This window comes from Microtus oregoni, unplaced genomic scaffold (genome assembly GCF_018167655.1).
Source record: "Microtus oregoni isolate MIOR12 unplaced genomic scaffold, Mior012 000008F_ref0000371, whole genome shotgun sequence".
Taxonomy (NCBI): domain Eukaryota; kingdom Metazoa; phylum Chordata; class Mammalia; order Rodentia; family Cricetidae; genus Microtus; species Microtus oregoni.
In genome coordinates this window covers 37,577,776-37,587,517 of record NW_024543067.1, presented here as the reverse complement: position 1 = coordinate 37,587,517, position 9,742 = coordinate 37,577,776, and the positions used below count along the sequence as shown (strand labels likewise).

Below are 9,742 nucleotides of genomic sequence, written 5' to 3'. Positions count from 1 at the left end.
CACCTCTGACCTCATGCGCCTGCGGTTAAAGTTGCCGCATAGTCACTGAGCATGCTCGGTGTTCCGGTCACGTGGCCTATCATGGCCGCCTCCATGGCCCGCGGCGTGAGTGCCCGGGTCCTGTTGCGGGCCGCCGAGGGATCTTGGGGTAACTGGACTGGGCACGGGGCAGCGACATCCAGGACTCTCCGGAGTACAGGTACCTAGGGCCAGGCCGGGCCGCGGCTGGCAGCGAGGCCGCAGCCGCTCACCCACTCGTGTTTTCCAGGAGAGCGGCGCGCAGGGGAGGACGAGGCGGACGGCCCGGAGCTGCCCCGGGACGCGTGAGTGCCCGCCACGCCTTGCCCCGCCCTGCCACTCAGCCGCAGGCCGGCCTCGGCTCAGCGCCTGCACCCTGTCTGTCCCCAGGGTCAACGTGGTCTTCGTGGACCGCTCTGGTCGGCGGATCCCCGTGAGGGGCAGAGTTGGGGACAATGTTCTTCACCTGGCCCAGCGCCATGGGGTGGACCTGGAAGGTAGGTCATAGGGAATTACTTGGAGACCCTTGCCATTCTTTCACATCCTTTTTGCATTTCTGAGACGGTCTCATAATAATAGCTCAGGTTTGCCTCGAATTACTATCAGAGGGTGGCGTGCAACTTCTGACCCTCCTGCCTCCACCTCCCTAGTGCTGTGTGACAGTGCCCCACAGTAACACCTTACCCGGTAGTTTTGTTTTGGTGTGGACTAGTGGGTCGGTAATCAGGGCCTCACGCTCTACCTCAGGCTGTCCAGCAACTTGAATATGTAATTCAGGTTAGCCTGCACCTTATTGCAGTGATGCTCCTGCTTCCACTTTCTGAGTACTGAGACTACAAGCATGTGCTACTACACCTCCATATGCGGAGGGGGTGGGAGTGGGAAGAGCTGAGATAGACTCCGTGTAACTCAGGCTGTTCTGAAAGTAACTAACCAAGCTAGGTTCAAACCCACGGGAGTGACCCTCCTGCCTCCCCCTGCAGAAAGGGAGAGTGCACGGTGTGATGGTAGGTGGGTTCAGACGCAAAAGAAGCACGGCAAAACATGATTCAGACATGGGGCATTTAGTCCTCCCATGCTGCTCTCTGCAAATATCAGTGGGAATTTTCTTTATTGAATTTATTTATGTGCATACATGTGCCTCTGTAGAGGTTAAAGGACAGCTTACGGCACACAATTCACTCCTTCCATATTGTTTTGCTAGGATTGAACTCGGGTCTTTAGACTTGGCAGCAATCCCTTTACCCAATGAGTGCATTCCAGGCGAGGCAGGGATTTAAAAAAAGAAAAAAAATGAAGCCTGATGTAGTTGCGCACGCCTTTACTCCCAGACTCGGGAGGCAGAGGCAGGCGGATCTCTGGGTCAAAGCCGTTCTGGTGTACATAGTGAGTGCCAGGACAGCCAGGGCTATATAGTGAAACCCTGTCTCAAACAAAAACAAAAATGGCAATGTCTGCTTAGATTCATACCCAGCCTGGATAACTTAGCAAGAGTCCCTGTCTCAAAAATAATGAAATTATGAAAACATAAATTATGAAAAATTATATCTCAAAAAATGATGAGCGTCCTTGTGTGAATACTGTCTACTGAGTGTGCCGAAGTGACAGGCCCTCTGAGCCTAACAGGAACTGGGAGCCAAGTAATAAAGAAATTGCTAGGGTTTCACTGGCAGATGAGTTGGAAGGGTCTGCGCCGGGTTAATGGGATAGGGCCTGACTAAAGCTTTTCCTCTAAAGCTAGCAGATGTGGCTGAGCATGGTGGCGCACACCTTTGCTGCCAGCACTTGGTAGAGAGGCAGGTGGATCTCTGGGATTTGAAGCCAGCCCGTTCTACATAGCAAGTTCTAGGATAGCCAGGGCTACACAGTGAGACTTTTTCTTGGAACAAACCAAAAATCCAGTGAAAATGGATAGAGCTGCTGGGAGGTGCTGGTGAGTCTAGCGTCTGCTGTACCAAGCAGCGATTGGACAGAGAGAAAGGTAAATCAGCAGACAGCAAGCCAACTCGAGGATAGAAAGGTGGCTATAGTTTACCTGGGCAATGGTGGGCATTCCTGTGGCCCTTGCTGCATCAGAAGCTGAGCATCAGGACTGCCTGAGTCTAAGAGTTCAAGACCAACCAGTGCAACAAAAACCCAGGGTAATCCAAACAAGTGAGACCTGCTGGCTCGGGCCTATAACCCTATCTGCTTGGGAAGCTGAACCAGGAGAGTGGAAAGTTGAGGATCTGGGCTGGCACGATGACTCATTGGTTAAAGGGCACTTGCCGCCAAGCCTTAGGACCTGAATCCAATCCCTAGAACTGACTTGGAAGGAGAAGCAACGCAAGATGTCCTCTGACCTTGACATGTGTGCTGTGGTGTGCACATTTCCACACAGATTCACACATCCATAAATAAATGTTTAAAAAGCATTTAAGGATTGGCCTTTAGTCCCAGGCCCAGATTCACACCTAGCCTAGATAACACAGTCTCAAAAATTAGATTTGACTAGCCAGGTGGTGGTGGCGAGGCCTTTTAATCCCAGCACTTGGGAGGCAGAAGCAGGTGTATCTCTGAGTTTTGAGGCCAGCCTGGTCTACGGAGCAAGTTCCAGACAGCTAGAGCTGTAACACAGAGAAATTTTGTCTCAGAAAAAATGTACAGATTTAGCCGGGCAATGGTGGCGCACGCCTTTAATCCCAGCACTCGGGAGGCAGAGGTAGGCAGATCTCTGTGAGTTCGAGACCAGCCTGGTCTACAGAGCTAGTTCCAGGACAGGCTCCAAAGCCACAGAGAAACCCTGTCTCGAAAAACCAAAAAAAAAAAAAAAAAAAAAAAACTTACAGATTTGGGAGAATGCGGTGGTTCAGGGGGTCAAGGCACTTGAAGCAGAAGTCTGGTGACTGATTTCAGTCCTCTGGGTGGAGAGCAACAGAGCCGCCCTCTGACGTCCATAGGGATGCTGTGGCAAGCAAAGCAGAGAACATTGTAGGTCATGGGTACAAAGGCAGAGGCCCTGAGGTGGACTGAAGTTAGCGTAGGACTAGGCATAGTGGCTCATGTTTGTCATCATACCCCTTGGGAGAGTCGGTTCCAGGCTGTCCTTGGCTACATAGTGAGTTTAAGGCTAGCCTGGGCTGCCTAACTAAGACTGTCTCAAACAACAGAAAGTCTACAGACGAATTAGAAACCTCAGCTCTGAGAAGGCTGAGGCTAGGAAGCTGAGGTGGAGCGTGTTCCTCACTAAGGATGCCTCTTTCCTCCTGTCCCCAGGGGCCTGTGAAGCCTCCCTGGCATGTTCCACCTGCCATGTGTATGTGAGTGAGACCCACCTGGATCTCCTGCCTCCTCCTGAGGAGAGGTGAGTGGGCAGCCCAGCTATACTGCCGGCATCTGCCTACCTGTGCCCAGGGCTCTTCCACCCACACCACCCTGACCACTGCCCTTTGTCCCAGGGAGGACGATATGTTGGACATGGCCCCGCTGCTCCAGGAGAACTCAAGACTGGGCTGCCAGATTGTGCTGACCCCTGAGCTGGAAGGAGTCGAGTTTGCTCTTCCCAAGGTCACCAGGAACTTCTACGTGGATGGCCACATCCCCAAGCCCCACTGAGAGGAGGTCACCGGACCAACCAGGGCCACTGAACTGAAAAGACATGTTTCTGGTCCCAGTGCACAGACTGGCCGGGAAAGAGAAGCTGAAAGCACAGTGTGAGACCAGAGCCGCTGCTGGGTACAGCCCGTGTCTGGGCACTGAGGGGGATGGGTCTCCATCTTGGGTGTGTCAGTCCACCAGGGAGAATCGAACTATAAATTAGGGATGGACTCAAACCAGAGCTGCAATAAAGAGTAATACACATCTGCGGCATGTTTCGTGTCCTTGGGGGGCCGGTCTGTCCAGCTCCCCAACCCCGGCAGCATCCGCGACTTCGTTCTTCCTGGGGACGCTCCTGCGTGACTAGGCCCCGCCCTAGCCACAGAGAAGGGATCCACAGCGCCCCTTGACCTTCAAGGCTGTGCTAAGTGATCAGAAGATAGCTAGCAAAGAGGGGGTGACCAGGGGGGGGCCTTCCTGATCACACACAGCTGAGGCTCCTGGCAGCCACTGCAAAAAGTGCTCCCAGGTGCTAACAGCGCCCCCACGTGACCTGCGCCGACCGGCTCCGCCCAGGTGGCGCCCATCGTCATCACCCTCACCCTTCGGGTTTATCTCTAGGGGGAGCAGGGCAGAGACATTTTGCTGCTAGGCTCAGAGTGGGCATGGAGGCAGCATCAGCCCGTGGCTTGGAGCGCCGCCGGCAGGAACTTCTGGCGCCACCTTGTCTGGACACCGAGTCGCTCCGTAAGAGCCGACCCCCCACACGGAAGCCTGGAGCCCTGAGATGCCTCACTCCCAATGGCAGGTGCGTGGGGCAAGACTCCTCCACCGCCCATCCTAGCCAATGTCTCACCAGTACCGGAGATTGCGGGGTCCTGATCCCCAGCTTTCCAGTCTTCCCCCTCTTAGTTACCGGCGCCGATAACGTTTTAGCCCCTATATACAGGAAGGGACAGGTGATTTCCATCCTACCCACCCTTCTGTGGCTGTGTGACCCAAAAAGGTGCCAATGAAGGGTCAACCGTGGAGTGATGAGGGTAACCTACTAACAAACAGCAGTCGATGGGGTGATTGACTAATGGTTGCTACCGACATTAGCCTGAATTGGGCAGATTGCCTAGGGTGGGTCCTTGCTTTGTTAGTAGTGGTGGGGGTGGCTGATGGGAACTGATAGCCAGCCACGGGGGATTCAGTCTCTGCTAACAATTATTTTGCAACTTTTAAACCTAATAACCCAGGACTCTGGCCCCAGGTGAAGCACAGGGTTACCAAAGCAGAGGCACCAACTGGGTGGCGCTTCACCACCCCCTCCATACCTATCAAATCCAAGCCCCCAGGAAAGGGGTGGCCACGCCTTACTGCTTCTTATCCCCCAGGTCCCTGTGGCCTGCGTGCCAGGACTCTGTCAGCACAGCATTGCCTTTCCTGCAAGAGAAAGAAAACGGGTCACTGGGGTCCCCTTCGCTGGCCTCCCAGGCCCTGGGGCCGTGCTGGGAGCTGATGGTCATAGGGATGTCAGACCCCCTAAGTATGGCCAGGAATCCTAAGAGCACACAATACCCCAACCCGGAACCGTCTAGTGCTGCTCTCCCAACTTCACTCCAGAGAAGATCACGGAAGCAGCTGAACCCCCAAAAGGGCATTGAGAAGGGGGACCCCACGTTCAAGGGGGTGACTCTGAAGTTTCAGATACAGCCGGATTCTAGCCTCCAGATTGTATCCACCTACAGGTAGGGACTCTCAGCCATGAAAATATATGCCTGCGTATAATAAAAGTGTACTTACAGGACAGGGCTGGTATTAGAGGCCTGTCACCCAAACTATTCGGGAAACCGAGGAAAGACAGGGAAAGGTCAAAGCCAGCCTGAGCTACAGAGTGAGTTCAAGGCCAGCCTGTGCAACTTAAGGAGCTTGCCTCAAGATGGAATTGAAAAAGGCTGGGAGCCATGTATAAAGGGGGCATGTTGGGAAAGAACCAAAGCACATTTAAAGCCAGCCTGGCTACATAGCTAGACCCTTGCTCAAAAAAAAAAAAAAAAAAAAATTAAAAAAACAAAACGCCTTGGGCCTGGAGAGATGGCTCAGTGATTAAGAACACTGGCTGCTCTTCCAGAGGACTTGGGTTCAATTCCCAGCACAACTGTCGGTAACTCTAGACCCAGGGGATCCGACACATCATAGAGTATATACAGGCAAAACACCAGTACAAATCAAATAAATAAATAAATAATCTTTTAAAGAGAGAGAGAGAGAGAGAGAGAGTTCCAGGACAACCCAGATGGCATAGAGAAACCCTGTCTGGGAAAAAAAAAAAAGCAAGCAAATAAACAAAAACCACTTTAAAAACAAAAACATACCCCAAAGAGAAAAACTTGTAATCCTAGCACCCGGGATGCTGAAGTTGAGGACCTTGAGTTGGAAGCAAGCAGCCCAGCTCAAAAAAATACACAGATTGCTGGGCGCCTTTAATCCCAACATTCGAGAAGCAGAGGGGCAGGCGGAGCTCTTTGAGTTCCAGGCCAGCCTGGTGGGTAAAGGAGCTTGCAGCCAAGCCTGACGACCTGAGCTCCATCCCTAGGACCAGTGTTGTAGAAGAGACCTGACTCCCAAGAGCTGTCTTCTGACCTCCATTCACACACACACACACACACACATACACACACTGACATACACTATAGTATACACACACAGACGTAATAAATATGAAAAAGGTTTATTATTTGTGCTTACTTAGAATTTACACACATGCAAAAATTTTATTTTTATTAATTTATTTATTTGGGAGTACGCATGTACCATGGCACACGTGCATGTGTGTGTGTGTGTGTGTGTGTGTGTGTGTGTAGGTCAGAAGATAACTTGCAGGAGATGGTTCTCTCCATTGTGTGTGTTCCAAGGTTCAAACAGGTTATTGGATGTGGCAGCAAATCCCTTTATCTACTGAGCTACTTCAAAGGCCCTGAATTGGATTCTGTTCATGCTGTTTTTTGAAACAGGATTTTATATAACCCAGGATGGCCTTGAATTTTTATCCTGCCACCTCCACCTCCCTAGTGCTGGGATTACCTGTGGGCACCACCGAATCCATCTTGTTTTGTTTTTTGAGACAGGGTTGCTCTGTGTAACAGCCCTAGCTGTCCTGGAACTTGCTATGTAAACCAACCAGACTGGCGTAGAACTCAGAGATCCACCTGCTTCTGCCTCCTGAGTGCTAGAATTAAAGGCGTGCACCACCCCTGCTGAGTTGCATCCAGCTTATTTTTATTCAATTACTTGGTTTGGTTGTTGGGGTTTTTTTTTCTATTTTCTTTAATTTTTGAGACAAGGTCTCATTATGTAGACTAGGCTGACCCAGAATTTCACCATTCTGCAGCCTCAGCGCCTTAGGGCTGGAATTACAGGAATATAACATACCTGACTTAAATGCAATATTAATTATTTTATTGCTGCTAGTGGAATATAAAACCAAGTCTTTAACATCAGATGCCCCTGAGGGATGCCTGTTAACCTTGATAATGAATCTTAGTTTGGGGCTGTGACCCAGTGGGCAGAATGCTTGCCTAGCATGCACACAGCCCTGGGATCCATGAGAGACCATTATCTCCAGCCAGGTGTGATGCCACACACCTGCAATCCCAGCACTTAGGAGGCTGAGCACATTCCAGGACAACCTCGGCTACACAGAGAGACCCTGTCTTAACAGCAAGAAAAACAAGAGACAGTGCAGGCCGAAGCAGGGCAGGTTACTAAGACCTTGTTTCAAAAGTACAGAGAGGCCGGGTGGTGGTGCTGCATGCCTTTAATCTCAGCACTCGGGAGGCAGAGGCAGGTGGATCTCTCTATGAGTTCGAAGCCAGCCTGGTCTATAAATGCATCCCAGGACAGCCAGGATTGTTACACAGAGAAACCTTGTCTCAGAAAAATAAAAATAGAATTTGTTAATTTTTATTTTTTCTATGACAATGTTACTTTACTTTAAATATAATTTATTTGATTTAATATATCTAAAATTACTGTATAAAATTCTTTTTTTAAAAAAAAGATAGGGGCTGGAGAGATGGCTCAGTGGTTAAGAGCATTGCCTGCTCTTCCAAAGGTCCTGAGTTCAATTCCCAGCAACCACATAGTGGCTCACAACCATCTGTAAAGAGGTCTGGCGCCCTCTTCTGGCCTTCAGGCATACCGACAGAATATTGTATACATAATAAATAAATAAATATTAAAAAAAAGATAGAGAGGACTGGAAACAGGCAATGGTGACTTTTGCTTGGGCTTGTGAGGCCCTGGGAAGTATTCATTTTGGGGACCACCTTACAGATCCACTCAATGCTACGTCTTGTTCTTTTTGCAGCTTGCCTGGCAGAAGCTGTTTACAAAAGCTCCCTGCAAGCCCTTCCAAAGCCCTTGTCAACCCAGGAGGCAACGAGGCCCTTGGTGAGAGGCAAAGATGGTGTGAGCTAAAAATATCTCGAGGGTGCCATTTTCACATCCTCTGTCTTTCTGCATGCCCCCTTCTTCATCCCAATTCCTCATTTAGACCTGCTCAGAGCCCCCCCCCCAGCACTGAGTCACCCCACCCCCAGCTTCCTCCTCGGTAGAGACTCGCCATCTGACTCACCATCTGTCCCGGTGCCCAGCTTTCCCCGTTTTCTCTCTGCCAACACCCAAGGCAGACGCAGAGCTACTGAAGCCTTAACAGAAGCCACCCCTGGAATTCTCCACCCCACACAGGCCTCTGAAACTGACTTCTGACCTTTGACCCTGTGCCTTTTGACTTCTGACACTCCAGAGCCCAGGCGCTGTGCTTCTTGTAGGACCCAGAGGACTCCACTCTGGAGAGATGCCGAAGATGGGACCCCTCTCTGCAATGCCTGTGGCATCAGGTCCTCAACCCAGAGGTGTTGGGAGTGGGGCCGTCAGACTGGACTCGGCTGGTGTGGGAACTAGGGAAAGAAAAACAGCCACCTATTGAGGAAAATGCTTTCCTCTTGGTGGTTTCTAGTTCTCCACTGCATCCTAAATGGTGGTTTCTTACACCCTACTCCCTCACTCTTACCTCCAGGTACAAGAAATATGGCACCCGTTGTTCCAGTTGCTGGCTGGTTCCAAGGAAAAGCGTCCAGCCCAGGAGGTTGTGTGGCAGATGTGGGGTGGCCCAGGACTCCCACCTAAACCCAACTCAGGAACTGTGAGCCCTTCTTTACCTAGCCAAGTCAGTTTCGCTTCAGTTTCTCCAGGGGAGAATAGAATCCAGCCCCTGGAAGTGCCCAGCCTGTCTTGCTGCCAGCAATCCCAGTTGGAGAGTCAGCCTCATGTCCAGAGCCCCCCTTTTCCACTCAGTCTTGGCTGTGCCCCAAATAAAAAGAAATCACTGCAGAAATGATTATTTTTAATTATGTTTTACTTTAGATTTTCTTTTACATTTGTTTTTTTTTTTTTTGTTTTTTTTGGATTTTTTTTCGAGTCAGGGTTTCTCCGTAGCTTTTGGTTCCTGTCCTGGAACTAGCTCTTGTAGACCAGGCTGGCCTCGAACTCACAGAGATCCGCCTGCCTCTGCCTCCCGAGTGCTGGGATTAAAGGCGTGCGCCACCACCGCCCGGCCCCAAGTAATTTTTTTTTAAATATTTATTTACTTATTATGTATACAATATTCAGTTTGTGTGTATGCCTGCAGGCCAGAAGAGGGCACCAGACCCCATTACAGATGGTTGTGAGCCACCATGTGGTTGCTGGGAATTGAACTCAGGACCTTTGGAAGGGCAGGCAGTGCTCTTAACCGCTGAGCCATCTCTCCAGCCCCCCCAAGTAATTTTTTTAACAAGGCAGCCAGCTAGATGGCTCATCTAGGAAAGGCGCATAAACACGGCCTGGCCATCTGAGTTTTCCCCTAGGTAACCTGTAGTGTGACCCACACACCTGCACACTCACATGAGAGGCACAAACGCCCAAAGCATCTACAGACACAGAATTGGGAAAGTCAAGGGAGAAGGATTATAAATTAGACTGGCCTGGGCTGCACAGCATGGCCCTGTCTCGATACTTGGTTTTCTTTTATTTTCTGTGTGGCTGCCTTACCTCCCCAGTGTTAAAATTGCAGATACTCACCACCATTCCCCGCCTAGCCGTTTTGATATTTTAATTGTGT

At 50.5% G+C, this 9,742-nt stretch overlaps 2 protein-coding genes across 2 annotated transcripts; both read left to right on the top strand.

Moving 5' to 3' along the window:
* Positions 1–62: 62 nt before the first annotated feature.
* Positions 63–3,858, top strand: Fdx2 (ferredoxin 2). Its single transcript, XM_041657553.1, has 5 exons — positions 63–199; positions 269–323; positions 409–515; positions 3,274–3,361; positions 3,456–3,858. The coding sequence occupies exons 1-5, from the start codon at positions 82–84 to the stop codon at positions 3,610–3,612; spliced, it is 525 nt and encodes a 174-aa protein (XP_041513487.1). The 5' UTR covers positions 63–81; the 3' UTR covers positions 3,613–3,858.
* A 211-nt stretch (positions 3,859–4,069) lies between these two features.
* On the top strand, positions 4,070–8,825 carry Zglp1 (zinc finger GATA like protein 1). The gene is made up of 5 exons (XM_041657883.1): positions 4,070–4,402; positions 4,974–5,327; positions 7,949–8,031; positions 8,387–8,480; positions 8,660–8,825. The coding sequence occupies exons 1-5, from the start codon at positions 4,260–4,262 to the stop codon at positions 8,787–8,789; spliced, it is 804 nt and encodes a 267-aa protein (XP_041513817.1). The 5' UTR covers positions 4,070–4,259; the 3' UTR covers positions 8,790–8,825.
* Positions 8,826–9,742: the final 917 nt, after the last annotated feature.

What these genes read in the sequence shown, in the direction of transcription:
- Fdx2 (XM_041657553.1), top strand. Translation starts at nt 82, where the DNA reads ATGGCCGCCTCCATGGCCCGCGGCGTGAGTGCCCGGGTCCTGTTGCGG. An exon ending in CAGGACTCTCCGGAGTACAG is followed by an intron (nt 200 to 268) that starts GTACCTAGGGCC and finishes CGTGTTTTCCAG; the next exon opens with GAGAGCGGCGCGCAGGGGAG. An exon ending in CTGCCTCCTCCTGAGGAGAG is followed by an intron (nt 3,362 to 3,455) that starts GTGAGTGGGCAG and finishes CCTTTGTCCCAG; the next exon opens with GGAGGACGATATGTTGGACA.
- Zglp1 (XM_041657883.1), top strand. Translation starts at nt 4,260, where the DNA reads ATGGAGGCAGCATCAGCCCGTGGCTTGGAGCGCCGCCGGCAGGAACTT. An exon ending in TGCCTCACTCCCAATGGCAG is followed by an intron (nt 4,403 to 4,973) that starts GTGCGTGGGGCA and finishes CTTATCCCCCAG; the next exon opens with GTCCCTGTGGCCTGCGTGCC. An exon ending in TGCAATGCCTGTGGCATCAG is followed by an intron (nt 8,481 to 8,659) that starts GTCCTCAACCCA and finishes TCTTACCTCCAG; the next exon opens with GTACAAGAAATATGGCACCC.